The sequence below is a fragment of the Pelodiscus sinensis genome, chromosome 1, assembly GCF_052426305.1.
Source record: "Pelodiscus sinensis isolate ZL-2025 chromosome 1, ASM5242630v1, whole genome shotgun sequence".
In the NCBI taxonomy this organism is placed as follows: Eukaryota; Metazoa; Chordata; order Testudines; family Trionychidae; genus Pelodiscus; species Pelodiscus sinensis.
Genome location: NC_143052.1, coordinates 132,211,103 through 132,226,545, shown reverse-complemented (window position 1 = coordinate 132,226,545; position 15,443 = coordinate 132,211,103). Strand labels below are relative to the sequence as shown.

The window sequence follows — 15,443 nt, the reverse complement described above, 5'->3', positions numbered from 1 at the left end:
TCCATATGAGTATCCTGAATGGGTTGCCTTTGGAGTTTCCTATTTGTAATTATTAATGAATAATTGCTTAGCATTCCCTAGAGGTATTAGGCTAGTTTTTGAAACCAAACAAATCCCTAAATTGAGGATTATGATGAAAGTCATTCTTTTGTATAATTTAGACTCATCAACTAATTCTAGGTGTTTAGAGTAACAATCTCTTTCTTAACAGCTTCAGGGGGTAGCCAAGTTAGTCTGTACAGGATAAACTTAAACAACAAATGATCTGGTAGCACTTTATAGACTAACAAAACATGTAGATGGTATCATGAGCTTTCGTGGGCACAGCCCACTTCTTCAGATGACCAGAGTTTTCAGTTTAGGATGTGCAGACCTAGAATAAATAGGGGAGAAGAACGAGGGGGGGAAGGAAAAAAGGAGGGGGGCGGGAAACAAGGAGCAGAGGGTATGAAAATATCAAAGGGACAAACAAGTAGGCAGAACTGGCAATCTATAAGCATCTGTAGATTGGATAATTAAAAGGAAGCAGATCCTTTGATTCTTATCTGCTTCCTTTTAACTATCCAACCTTCAGCAGTTGTTTTCTTCTGGGTTAGAAGCAACCATTTTTAGAGAGGCACTTTTCAGAGAAGAGCAACCACATTTACATACAGAGACCATTTTTGTTATAAAAAAGAAACCTGTTTAGGTCTCTAATTTTATTACATTTAAAAGAAAAGAGCACCTATTTTGCCCTGTACAAGGACAAGTTCATAAAGTCAGAACCAGTTCTCATCATGAGTAATCATCTATCAAATCTATTTTTAAGTTTTTAATGGACATTTCTGAGCCTCGTGCTGCAGGCAACTGTAATGAAGTCATTTATGACATTGGCAGAGCCAAAACGAAAGGCTATAAACCAGATTCCAATGTGCTGTAATAATGGTTAACCATCATGAGAAATAATATTTAAACAAAACATTTTAATTTTAAAATATTGATTTTTAAACTGCTAAACTAAGCAGGTTGGAAACTGGTTTGCTACGTCTCTCCTGTATGAAGATTTTGAATATTTAAAGAAAAAGTTGGAAATCCTGGTCCTGTTAAGTCAATGGAATAAAAGTTTGGCCCTAGGTTTTCAAAAGACAAAACAATCATTATTTGGATCCTTGCTACCCTGGATGTACAGTAACATTGCTGAGCTCTCCCCCTAAATTATACTGTGTTTTTGAGATACTGTGGATAAATTTATTTAAGAAAAGTTTTACAATGATCAGAAAAACCTACATATATAATCAAACAGAGTCCAAGTTAATGTTGTTCCTGGCTGCAGTTATTAATGCTCTTCAAAAGCTCTATATATCACTAGAGAATTCTATGGTTACTTGTGTTATGTGAACTTGTTGCTAGCAGAGTTTCAGGTACATAGTGAGATGGAAAGTTATTCTGTCCTTAGCCATTAAACTTGTTCATTCCCGTGGCAATGAACTGGTTGTATGTCAACTGTGACACAATACCAGAATCATTCTAACCTGGGCAGACATCACTATCCATTTCTCTTTCAAACAGATCAAGGTTTTAATTCGCACATAACTATCCAAAAAGAAGATTGTGTCCATCAACATAGCAGAATGATATGATGTTAGTAATATGTCCATGCAATATTCCTCCAAAGAAGCTCCCACTAACACTAACATTCTCAATAGACCACATTTAGTCCTTCTACAATAGGATGCAACTCCCATTGAAGTCATCTTGACCCACGGAGCACACACAAACATTTCTGTTGTAATTTACACCTCGGTGACACTGACAAATTCACTAGGGGACACTGGTTTAACTGAGAGCTAGGTTTGAGCCAAGAAGTTGCTTACAGATATTGTTCAATCCACCCATCTACATACTTTATTGATCTGGTCATTTTGTGGGAAAAATGTAACAAATGATGCATGTGTAAGGGAACCTCATACTAATCTTTGCTTGGTGATATTGTGGGATAGATAACTAGCTTCCATACTTTTATCTTTTTTCTACACGCACTTTCTATCATCATGCTCATTACTAAGACAGAGTTGTCCCTATGTCTTGCTATACTGGCTCCTTTTGGATGTGAATGATTTTGATGTTGTGAATGGTATTTCTACACTTCAGCATGGAATGCCACTGCACTGACATCATTTACTGCAATCAGGGGCAACCTAGGCTAGTGAATGGGCTGCATGAGTTGCTTTCCCTTATCTCAGGTTACCACCAGATTGTTGTAACCAAGACTCTCCCCCAGGATAGGCTAGTTTTGCTGTCTGTGCTTGTGTACCTAGAATTTGCAGGGTGTGCCTACTGAACCAGAGCAGCGCTTTGATTGGATGTAAAGGGAACACATGGCTCTCACAATATTGTAACTAGCATGCACCTCACTCCACATACACTTATTTAAGTGTGTCACTTTTGTAATAGCAGTAGGAAAAAACAATGCAAACAAAAATCAGCAGAATCTGGCAACACAGTGTGTGGACAATGGTAAACAAAATGCCTCATGGGCTACACATAGAAACAGAATGGGCTGCTTGTGGCCCTTGGGCCACAGGCTGCCCACTGACTTACAGCATACTGGAGGAGCAGAAGCTTATGTCAAGAATGTGCAAGTATATGCACATCATTATTGTTAATGAAACATTTATTTTGCAGTTGTGCCTGGAGGCCTCAGCCAAGTACAGGCTAGCGACTATACATATGACAGTTCCTGCTTCAAAGAGCTTAACATAGGACCTGATCTTCAAAGGATCTCAACCCAAACCCCCTTTGCCCCCTCCCAATATATTTACATCCACAAAAAACTGCCCACGTTGAATACATAAATACACATACTAAGTAGTTAGGGGTAGAATCTTGCCTCCATAGAAGTCAATACTAAAACTTTCATTGATTTTATTGGTGCCTGTATTTCACTAAAAAGATCTATATAAGCTAGTTGTTCGCACAATCAGATAATAAAATGTTTATGAACTGGCATTTATAGAATTATGTCCACAAAATTAGAGACTCTCCATATCAGGGTCAGGCATCAATGTCTGCCAAAGGATGTGGCTGCCCCTATAGCACTCCTTGTTGGTACAGGAAAACAATCTCTGCCTCAGATTTCCTCCCTGAGGTTGGTTTCCTTAGATTTCCAGACACTAATCTTTTCTGGAGTGTCCCCCTGCCTCGCCTGGGCAAATTACAAACAAACAATCTCTTTTGAGGTAGCTAACATATGAAACAAATAAGATTCTTCTGCTCTTTGGGATTTTTCTGCAGCCCACTTTCTGGGCCCAGTTCACAGCCCCTTTCTCAGTTACCTTTCAGACTCACTTTCTGGCTCTAGGCTGCCTGCTCCCTGTGTTTCCAACTCTGATCTGAACTCACTCTCAGTACTTTTACAAGGTCCGTGATTATTAAGGTATTGCCTAATCTTCTTTAGTCCTGTCCTCTCAGACTGGGAAGTGGCTAATTATTGGCTGGTGTGCTTGGCCTCGTGTCCCATTGAAGGGGCTACTGACACTGTGATGCCAATCTTACAAAAAACTATATAGACCAGGGGTGGGGAATCTTTTTTGGGTTGGGGGCTGATGACACACAGAAAAATCAGTTGGGGGCCGCACACAAGTGGGAAGAAACTAAAATCCCCAAATCATCATTGATGTGGCCCCTGACACACCAGAGTTTGGGGGAAGTGGAGCAAGGGTAGTAGATTTTGTGTGCTTTAGCCCCATAGTGGAATGGCAAAGCCAAATGGAGAATCCAGTCCCTGGGCCTGAAGTCCCCCACCCTGATACAGACAGGCTGTTTTTAAATTACTTGACAGATGGCCTCATTTGGTAGTGGCATGGAACTTTGGAAACCTCACAGAGTGGAATCAGGAAATACAAAACTTTGCTTTTCATTTGTTCAGAAGCTTTGATGTTATTATTAATGCAGAGAAGTGCAGAGGGATACAATATGGCCCTTTATACGTGTGGGGTGAAGGAGAAATAACTCTAGGAAAAGATAGGGAGAGGGACTGATCTGGGATTTCAATACACCTACAGAAAAAGAAACACTGGAAGGGGTTGGAACAAACGAGAAAAATTAGAGCAAACAATTTTCAATGAAATGCTAAGAAATGTTCATTATAAAACTCTGTCTTGCTTTTTTACAAGGATTAACTGTCAAACTGTTTAAAAGTACCATTGGAAAAAATGAAAGAGCACAAGTGTTTATTCATTCATCCTTCCTTTGTGTATCAGATTACTCATGAAGGACAATGGAAAGAATCTTAAAAATGCTGGTTTTATAAGTTAGACTCTAATTTTTCACATTTCTGACTATGTAAACGCATATGAATCTCTGACATTAAAATAGCTATAATATCACAGGCATTATGTAAGGCATTAAAAATACAGATTCCACATCTATCACAGGAAATGATTCTTCTGAAAAATTATGCAGCAAGTTTAAAATACCCACCCTGGAACAGAGAAGACCAAAAGAAAAAAATGAATCATCTTTATTTTGTGTTGCCAAATACCACAATGTCACTTGCACCTTCAACTGAGCGTCATTGCTCCTGAGATGCTATTGTAGGCCTTTATAAAGTAATGTTAGTGATTCTTCCCATAGAAATGTAGTAATCATAAAAACATGCCATGTGCATATGTGGCAAATGGTATAAAATAAGACTGACCTTTTGCTCTACAAGTGAGATGGTAAAGGCATTTTATTTATTTATTTATTTTTAGATACTGCATCATCACGGCAAATGAACTGGTTAGGTAATGTCTACAACAAAAAAATTACACGCCCCCCTACCCCTTCCATTAGCTAATGAAACTTATATTCTCTAAGGACAAACTCAAACCTTGTGTATGTGGGCACAACTCCATCATCTTCAATGAAGCTATGTCATAGCGGAATATGGCTTAAAATCTCTATTCAGGGGTAGAACTGGCAGTTTTCTTGTAATCTGTGTCTAGCTTTATTAATGTGCAATCCCTCTTTCTTGGAGCCTTAGATCAATATTCCTGGACTAAGTAAAGGAGAGAAAACATTATTAAATCTAAACTGATAAGTATGCTCAATACTAAAGGCTATAATTATATACAGGGAAAAATGCCTCTCAAACTGTGTAATATTCTGTTGCATGATTATAAACCATATTAAATTCCCGGAGGAAAAAAGAATGCTGAAGTGGTTATAATTTTCTGATCAATTTTCATTACTGCCATACTGTCCTCTTCCTTCTTAAAAACTTCTCTCCCATTTGCACTAAGTCCATTTAAGACTGCTCAAGCAGCAAAAGTGGTCGTAAAGTGGGAGGAAATTGTGTGTGTGACCATTTAAAGACCAGGACACTTTATAGTCTCATGGTGCAGCTAAACTAATGAAAAAGGTGTATATACTTTTCAGCAAGTCTTAGCTAACATGGACAAAGTGGTTGACAGTTTTCATGTTAGTAGGTCAAAGAGAACACTGCAGGAGCCTCAGATGGCCTAATGGACCAATAGAATAAATGACAATCCGAACATCAAAGTCTCAAAACAATTAACACGGTCTTCATCCTCTGAAACTAACCAACATGTACTCTTAGTTTAGAATTGCTGCAAAATCAGTGATGGAATCTAAGTGCCATGCTCAACTCCTAGACCAGAACTATATTCAAACTTTTGCTCATTGTTACTGTAGTTGCAGACAGCACACAGAATGCCTCTGGAAAATATCTTGTCTAGACATGACCCTTTCCTAGAAGTTTCTATATGAAAGAACCAGTAGCTGATCTAGAAACATACATTAAGATCCTGGTTGGGGTGGGAGTAGCAGTATGCACATAAATATTTTTTAGATAATTAATGAACGTGTTAAGTAAGAAATAGCCTAACACTGATTCCCTGCAGTCAGGGGGGCGGCTCTGCATTCCTGGAAGGGGCGGGACTTTGGGAAGAACAGGCAGTGCTGGAGCTCTGTGTCATGGTCCCCAATCCCCAGGCATCCCTCAGAGCTGCCCAGAGCATGCTACAAAGGGCCCAGGGCTCCGCCAGCCTCTATTAGCCAGTTTTCATTACACATGACTGTTTTTAACACTTACAACATGTAACAAGTACAGGTTGTACCTCCCTTAACCGGGATTTCCTGGTCTGGCAACATCAGTTGTCTGGCATGGACCATGAATATTCCTGGAGCACAAAGGCCAGGAAGAGGGAGGTCTGTCAGTGGGGCAGGAGCACCAAAGGGGAACCGGCAAGTCAGCTGGGAGCCTAGAGTGTGTACGTGGGAGGGAGGATGGATGGCATGGCAGAGAGTTTTGGCCCCAACGGAGCTCCCTGGCCCCAGTGGCCAGGAAGCTTTAGCCTGGCAGTGGCAATGGACCTCTGGCCCCGGCTAGTGAGCTCCAACCGCAGCAACAGCCCAGGAGTTCTGTCCCCACCCCTGGAGCTCCAGCCATGTTCTGGCTTTGGTGGCCAGGGAACTTCAATACCAGCCACAGCAGCAGCCAGGAAATTCTGGCCCAGGCCATGGAGCTCTATCTCCGGCCCTCCACCCCAGCTGCAGAGCTCTGGCCCCAGTAGTGGAGCCAGGCGGCTGCAGAGCTCTGGCCATAGCACTTCAGTCCCAGCAGCAGCGGGGCTGGGGAGATCCCCAGGAAGCTGAGGTAGCAGCAGGGGCAGGTTGGAGCCCTAGTCCAGCAGCAGCACAGCCACAAGAGGAGGGACCTTCCCCTGGTCTGGCAAATCCCTTCATTCAGGACCAGTCAGGTCCTGAGGGTGCCAGATCAGTGAGTCCAAGCTATATTACAGATTATTAGCAATAAAATTGATAAACAAATTAGTTTTTTAAGATTGAATCTCACTGATATGCATGTTTTTGGTTGTTCTCTGTACAACTCTTAAGAGTCCGGTTAACATCCTGTTTTTCAGAAGCTGATTGCCAAAATTACTGTACGTAATAAGTTATAATATTAAAATTAGGAAAAATTTTGGGCTGACCATAGAAGTGTACATTTCATCAAGATGACTGCAATTTCTCAAAGAGGCAGACAAAGTTCCATCCGACTCTTAATCTATTGTATATTTACATATGTTTCAGAACAAACAAACAAACACAAAACAAAACAAAACGGATATTCCGTGTGATATCCCATGCCTATAATTGGTAAAAAAAAAATGCCATTATAGACCACTCTGTTCTACTGCAGTGACGAAGTGATGAAAAAATAATGTAAAAAACCGTTTTGGCAGATGGGGGTTTCATATAGTTACATACTGCAGAGCTTATATATTGGGTGGCTCTTTTTCCCTTAAGACTTGAGTTGTGAATCCAATCAAAATCCTCAATTTGATTTTACATGACTGTGGTTTAATTCTGATTTGTGTTTGTCACTGGGGGTATGTCTACACTACCCCGCTAGTTCGAACTAGCGGGGTAATGTATGCATACCGCACTTGCTAATGAAGCCCGGGATTTGAATTTCCCGGGCTTCATTAGCATAAGCGGGGAGCCGCCATTTTTAAATCCCCGCTGCTTCGAACCCCGTGTAGCGCGGCTACACGGGGCTCGAACTAGGTAGTTCGGACTAGGGTCCTATTCCGAACTACCGTTACTCCTCGTGAAACGAGGTGTACCGGTAGTTCGGAATAGGCACCCTAGTCCGAACTACCTAGTTCGAGCCCCGTGTAGCCGCGCTACACGGGGTTCGAAGCAGCGGGGATTTAAAAATGGCGGCTCCCCGCTTATGCTAATGAAGCCCGGGAAATTCAAATCCCGGGCTTCATTAGCAAGTGCGGTATGCATACATTACCCTCCTAGTTCGAACTAGGAGGGTAGTGTAGACATACCCTGATTTCAGTAGCAGACAATCAGTTTTGCTTGGAGACTGGAGAGAGAGAGATTAAAGGAACTAAATCTGTCAAAGGTAAAAGTACCTGCAACCGTCAGAGTCTGAGATATTCCAAGTGTTGAGATTAAGAGGATGATTGTTACAATTGGTGGAAGAAACAGACAATGGGTGCCAGTGAAATCTCTGCATTGTAAATGTCTCCAACAAACACCTGCCTACATATGCAAAAAGTGCTCTCCTGGAACTAATCAGTAAGGATACCATCCTTTTATTTTTGCAAATTCCTCATTAAGATCCACTTCTGCTGCAGTACCTGCAAGAATCCATACCACTAACAGTAAGTTACATTGGGGAAAGACAAGAGGAAATGTAAGTTGTGCACATCATCCGTCTATGTAATCACGTGATGTTTTTACTATTATATTAATTTCTTCTTCCCCATATTGTTATGCTCATTGTTTGCAATCTTGTTTCCAATTAAAATGTAAACTCTTTGGGTCTGCGACCATATTTTTAAAGCCATGGGCCTCTAGTCCTGATTGGCACCTCTGTAATGTCTACTGTACAACTAAATAATAATAATAATCCATTTACAAATCTGTAGAGTAAAAGAGGAAGATACGCACTTCATGCAGTAACAACTGTCCTTCGAGGTTTGTGTCTCCATAGGTGCTCCACCATTGGTGATGAATCATCCCTGGAGCCTCAGTTCGGCGCTTTTCCCTAGCAGTTTACTGTTGGGCCTCGGAAGGGTGGGAGGCGGCTTGCACCATTGGTGGTTTGACAGCTGCCTCACAAGTAGCCTAACCCCTCCTCTTCAGTTCCTTGTTTCTGCCCAAGTATATGTAACTCTGATTAGCTGTGTCCACGACCAGAGAATCTGGTTGTGGATGAGAGAAGAGAAATTCTAGATTCTTAGGGGGAAAAAGTATTTGTGGTCCAGCTTTTTGCAGGTTGGTTGGATGGAAGCAGGTGTCTGCAGATGTCATCAGATACCTCCATAATCGCCTTGTCAATTGGCAATGCTATTTGCCCCTGGGCAGCTGGGTGTATGTTTTTTAAAAGGCAATGTTGCTTCTCCTTTAATTCTTGGAGCTGGAACTCCTGAGAGGTGGACACCTTTTTGAAGAGCTCTTGGAATTGTTTTAAATCATCAGAGGCATGACTATCCTCTGGAATTACAGCATCCTCTGGGGACAAGGATGAATTTTTGCCCAGAGAGTTATGAGGCATCTGCATATCGATGTTATCCCCTGTGGTGTGACACTCCTCCTCCTCAGAGTCAATTGTGGTGGGAATAGTGTGAGATGGTGAGGCTAGAGGGAGCCCTTTCGAGGAAGTAGCTGATTCTATGGCGGAGCGTCTACAGGATTCCCACTGCTCCCATGGGGCCCAACGGGAATGGTAGTGAGGGAGGGGATAGTGCCATTCAGGATACCATGGGGTGTGGAATGGTCTGTCATTGTAACAATAGTATTGTTCAGATGAGGTTGGGGAGAAGTGTTGTGAAGAGAAAACACTCCTCTGGTCATAATAATGAAGCCCTTCATGCAGTGATGGAGACCTGGTATAGTCCCTGCATGAACGAGAGGAAGGGGGCACTAGGGAAGGCTCCCTTCAAAGGGGAAGAGAGTTTAAAGATATATCATTGGTACCCCATGTTGTTAAATTGGGGTTACTGGTGGCTAGGTCAGAATGGTGAGGGAGCACTGATGGTCGCCCATCTGACAGCATCTCTGAGGCATGAGAGCCATGTGAGAATGACAGCCCATCCTAAGGCAGTACTGGAGTCTTACAGAATCACTTGACAGGCAGCTCCCCGCTCCATCCCAGTGCTATGCTTGTAAGCGCTGTTGGTGGCAGTGTCGATGTGTGGCAGCATGTTTTTTCCAGTGCCGAGAACAAGTGTGATGGTCCCACTTCTGTTGCGGTCACTATGCCTGTAGTGGGTGCTGGCACCGCAGTTGTAAAGGTGCTCGGCCCATATCCCCTGGTCCCACTGGGGGTCAGCATAGGAGGCAATGATCTCGAGGGGGAAGGCTTCCTGCCCCGACTTTTACTGGGGTTAACAGGTACCTCTGTCTCAGGATCTCCCACAGAGCGGGTAGACTGAGGTTTCTCTGAAGGCTGCAACACCTTTTCAAAGAGTATCATCCAGCTCTAGCTCCAGGTCCTTTCTGGCTGACAAGCTGTGGCTATGGTCATATTTTTTAGATGAGTATGGCTCACTCAGGCAGCATATACAGTCAGAAGTAGGCATAGGCTCCTTACATTGTTGACACTTCTTAAAAGGTGTCATGCTGAGGAGATGTCAGAAGGCTGAAGGCTATAATTAGCTCCCCACCGTTATCAGCTGTTAACAGTGGGAGCCTCTGCCCCTCTATATTTATTTATGTTCTCTCTCTCTCTCTCCCAGTGCCCACTCTCTGACAAAATAATAAACTTAAAAAAACAACAAATGGTCTGGTAGCACTTTATAGACTAAAAAAACATGTAGATGGTATCGTGAGCTTTTGTGGGCACAGCCCACTTCTTCAGATGACAAGAGTTTTACCCGTCATCTGAAGAAGTGGGTTGTGCCCACGAAAGCTCATGATACCATCTACATGCTTTTTTAGTCTATAAAGTGCTACCAGAGCATTTGTTGTTTTTTAAGTTTATCCTGTACAGACTAACTCGGCTACACACTAAACAATAGATAGTAAGGGAAGAAAGGGGAGAGGAGAAGGGTGGCTGGCTGAGGAGAAGCGGAGCTGCTGCTTCTGAAGTGGTCCGAAAGGACTGAAAGGAAAAAAATCTTTTTTTTAATGTTTTATAGAAAGGAATAAAAAGAGGGTAAATTCTGAGGCAAAAATTGAAAGAAGCAAGCGCTAGTCTAAGGGAATGTCTCTGAGGAGAGAGATAGCTGAGGATCTCTGTCTGAGACTGAGGGTGGTAAGAGAGGAACTGAAGAAGAGAGGTTGGGCCGCGCATGAGGCAGCTGTCAAACCGCCAATGGTGTGAGCCGCCTTCCACGCTTGCATGGCCCAACAGTAAACTGCTAGGGAAAAGCTCCGAACTGTAAGCTCTGGGGATGACCGGGTACCAACAGTGGAGTACCCACAGGGACATCACCTGAAGAACGAATATGTTAAGTGCATCTGGATTAGACCATAAGGACAGGTAAAATGTTCTGTGAGATATGGCACAAAGATGTAAACAGCTGTACTTTGTATACTTATACTTTCTAAACTATTAAGATGAAGTCCTATGGAATCCAATTTAGTGCTAAGAAATTCATGAATTACCACCTCCAAGGGAGGGGGGAATATGCAAAGAAGAAGAAGGTAAACTGTTGACCTGGGGGAATATGGATCAGCATTCATGTCACTCTACCTATCAGTACCTGGCCTGGCCTAGGAAAGCTAATGATCCAACCAGCAGATTAAATTTGGTGATCACGTGTCATCTGAGACATGTTGTGAATATGCTAAGAAGGCTGTTGACTTGGCACAAGTAGTAAAAAGTGCTCCAACCACTGATGTTATTGACTCCTTCTGATGGCTTGGAAAATAACTCTGTTGTGAGCCTGAGTGGGCAATCAAAACTGAATGAGCCTGTTCATCTAAACCATTCCTTTTGGCTATTTTTCCCTATCTAACCAGAATTATTTTGACCTGATTGAATCTGTAACTCAGTACAAAAATGGAAAGACAAATCTCAAGGAATTAGCATGAACACTGGATTTTCAAACTGGCAGGTAGAAAACACCAACCAATAAAATCAGCAATGTTCATTTCTTAAGGGATAGTCATGTCCATAAAAGAGATGAGTAATTTTAGACTTAAATACAAAATAAAGCACATAGAATTTTTTTTAAAAGGTCTAAAGCGAGAAAAAAAATCTTTCTTCACTAGATGTGTATTTTTATATGTCATGATTTTATTTATTGCAATAAGAAAGCTCATGATATATGAAAAGGATGCATTTGTAGTTAGAATTGGGTGAAAGATTTTGGATGAAAAGTTATTTAATCAATAAATGCAGTTACAGGTCATCCAAAACTAATAATCAATTCAGCAAATAGTTTTGTCTGAAAAAAAGTATCTTGGTTCAATGTTTTCAACTCATTTCAAAGAGATGCTTTGTCTTGAAATTCATAGATTCTAAGGTCAGAAAGTATCATTATCATGATCTAGTCTAACCTTTATAATTTAGGGCATAGAATGCCTCAAAAATAATTCCTTGAGGATATCTTTTAGAAAAAACATCGAATGTTGATTGTGAAATGTTTAGTGATGGAGAACCCACCATGACTCTTGGTCAGCAGTCCCAATAGTTTATTACTCTCATTGTTCAAAATGTACATCTTATTTCCAGTGTGACTCTGTTGAGCATCAACTTCTAACTATTGGATTGAGTTACACTGTTGTCTGCTAGGAAGAAAAGCCCATTATTAAATATTTGTTTCCCATAAGGTATTTACAAAGTACAATCAAGTTACCTTTTAACCTTTTTTATGTTAAGCTAAATAGATACAGTAATAGCCTCATGGAATTAAAATATATGTTTTCTAATCATTCTTGTGGTTAGTCTGTGAACCCTCACCAATTGATCAACATCCTTCTTGAATCATGGGCACCAGAACTGGACACAATATTCCAGCAGCAGTTGCACCAGTTCCAAGTACAGAGATGAGATAAAATATAATTTAGCTAGATTTATTTAAAAACCAAAATAATAGATAAACACACCCTGAAAAACTAAGCTAAACAGAAAAAAAACTATTTGGCACTAAACAAAATATTTCGTTCAACCCCAAATGATTGCCCCCCCCCCCCCCCCCCGTCCCACTTATGTTTGTTTTAACAACAAAATTTTTTCCACCTCAGGTGAACTCAAATAAAATTATTTTTGGCTATTTTGTTTTAGCCACTGAAGGAAAAAAAAGTTATTTGCTCAGCTTTACTCATAGCAAAACCAAATTAATTAATGTCAATGGCTAAATACGTCTAATTACAATAAAAATTGTACTGAATACATACCCATGATTCCCCAGCAAGGCACAAACTTAGGTTAGATATCACTTATCGTTTATTTACATTTATAATTATAAGCAACATACTTGTTTTTTACTTGATTCTAACAAACTAAGGTCTCAGGTCTACAATCAATAGTACCCCACTACAGCATTCCACCTCCACAGCAGAGTCAGAATTTAAGGGCCTGCTCCAAAGCACATTGAAGTTTATTGGAAAATTTTCACTGACTTCAAATTGGCTTTGAATCAGGCTCTTTACGGTCATCATTTTGCACTCCTTACTCATGTGGAGCTTCCAGTGGGGTCAGTGGGAATTCTGCCCAAATACGAAGTGCAGCAGCTGATTCTAATTATTTAAATGTATCCTTTCCTATGACTGAAGTAAATTACTGAAGTCCCACTTTAATGAGAAAAATTGATGAATCACAGTATGTTTCGAGAACAGAAATGAGAAATATACTTCACATATACTTCACAGTTTTAACAATACAAACGATTTTTTTGAATTAGTGTAAAAAGATGTAGTGTTTGGGTTTTTTTAATATTCCTTTTCAGAAGCTAGACTGATCTTCAGAAACAATTTAAAAAAATGTTAAGCAGCATTCCTATGACTCAGTATTGACAGTGATGGTAAATAACAAAGGTGGTGATAAATAAAGTTCTAAAGCCCCCATTGCAGCAATGCACTTGATCGTGCACTAGAGGGATGCAGATAGATTTTCATATGCACTTAAGTGCTTTGCTAAATCAGGGGCCAAATTACAGCCTTTTCCTGTATCAAAATACTAATAAAATATATGGACACATGATGACATCTCTTGTAATCACAACTTCATTTGACTATTATATTGATAATAGGCCACTGAAGGTTACAAAGATGACAATTAAGGCATAATTTAATATTGAGAATTTCTTCGAATGATTTTCTTATTTCTAATATTGTGAACCAATAATAATGATTAAAAAAAATCAAATGAAGTCACCTGCACGTAAGTTTCTACTAAACATTGCTTCATGTCAGTCTTGATAAATGATACAGTCACATATTTTAAAAAGGAGAGATGTTTGTAATTTGCAGAATAATTTTGTAGAATCATGTATCACATGTTTTCATTGCTGTTTACATTGTCACTTTCACCCTTGTGCTCTGAAATGACTGGTTCTTCCTTTAATAAAATGCTTAATTGCTTCTGTGCACATGAGAGGAACAGTTCCAAACTAGACAGGCTACGTTGGCGGACAACATGATCGAGCTGTTGGAAAAAACAATAAAAGAAAGAAAGGATGAATTAACAAAGAAACTAGAAATAAATAAATAAATACATAAATACCAAATTGTAAATAAAACCATTTTGAAATTAAATGCATTGAGCACATGTAGGATTTTAATGACACAATGAAATTTAATCACATGCCCATATATCTGTTTTTCCTCTAGCTAAAATGAATAAATGGCTACAGATAATATTAAAATGTTCAGATTAATAAATATTGTGGGGAGACTGACAGAAACACATACTGTAAATGCTAGATGGTTAGTGTCAAAAAATTAAAACACCCTGTGCTGTCTTCATCTGGACATTTTTAAGTTGCCAGCCTAGCCACAAGGTATACACAGCAAAATTACTGGGGTTGGTCCTTTGTATTAGAACATCCCATCTTTGACAGCTCTCCAACACAACACTTTATTCATTTTCCCATGCACTGATAGCAGTTCCTAAAATAATAATCAATGATGCATTTTCAGAAGTGACCAGTCAGTATAATTTTCTCCAAAAGAACAATCTGACTCCAGCCAAATTACATAATTGAATTTTTTTTAATAGTAGTTAGCATTTAAAATATTATTACAACTTAAACAGTCTGTAAAAGTGCTATAAAAGTTTAATGTACCCTGAATGAATTCTAAAGGAAAGAGAGACTACCAGAGTACAATAAAATAGTTTGGGTATTCCAGCCTGGATTTGGTTTCAAAATCACCTTTTTCGACTGCTGCACAGAGGATGACTCCTTCTATTACTATTCATTCCTGATCTGAAAATACAACTAATGGCAATATTTTTTGTACTTGTAGCATTCAAGGTTCCTTGAAATACCTCTTTCTCGACAACAATGTGCCAGATCCTCAAGTGGTATCAATCACCACAGCTTCTTTGAGTTCAATTGGGCTCTATCAGCTTATGCCAGCTGAGAATCTGAACTCATATTTTGCTTAAAAGTTCCATTCTGAGTTTCCTTCTTGATTTTTGCATTCTTATATTGGATACTCAACATGCAAAACTCTAAAACCCATGTGAATGGGTAGAATTCGATGGGTAAAATCTAGCAAAACTTCCATGAAGCCAGGATTTCACTCTATAATCTGAAAAGAGGTTTATTAAGGATCTTATGTGGTAGAAGAGCAACACGTGTACTGATCTAGTGTTCAATGGATATGCAAAAACAGTGCAAATTAAATGTGCAGAAAGGGTGAGACAAGCAGGCACTAACAGAAATATGTAAAATAAAGCACCACCATTTATATCACTGTATATTTTCCTTTTTAATGCATAGTTTTAGACATTCTATGTACAGAATCCACTAAAATTGTTATTTGGT

At 40.0% G+C, this 15,443-nt stretch overlaps 1 protein-coding gene across 4 annotated transcripts in view; it reads right to left on the bottom strand.

Annotated features, from left to right (window-relative positions):
* CCDC91 (coiled-coil domain containing 91) overlaps positions 1-15,443 on the bottom strand; it is a 518,367-nt gene that overhangs the window by 140,859 nt on the left and 362,065 nt on the right. For 3 of the 4 annotated variants that reach the window (XM_075901383.2, XM_075901375.2, XM_075901350.2), the window contains one exon: positions 13,840-14,098. The exons of the other annotated variant lie outside the window; for it this stretch is intronic. In XM_075901383.2, the coding sequence (XP_075757498.1) occupies positions 13,946-14,098 (153 nt within the window). In that variant the 3' untranslated portion in view covers positions 13,840-13,945. Of the gene's footprint in view, positions 1-13,839; positions 14,099-15,443 lie in introns of those variants that run through there. 4 annotated transcript variants of the gene reach the window in all.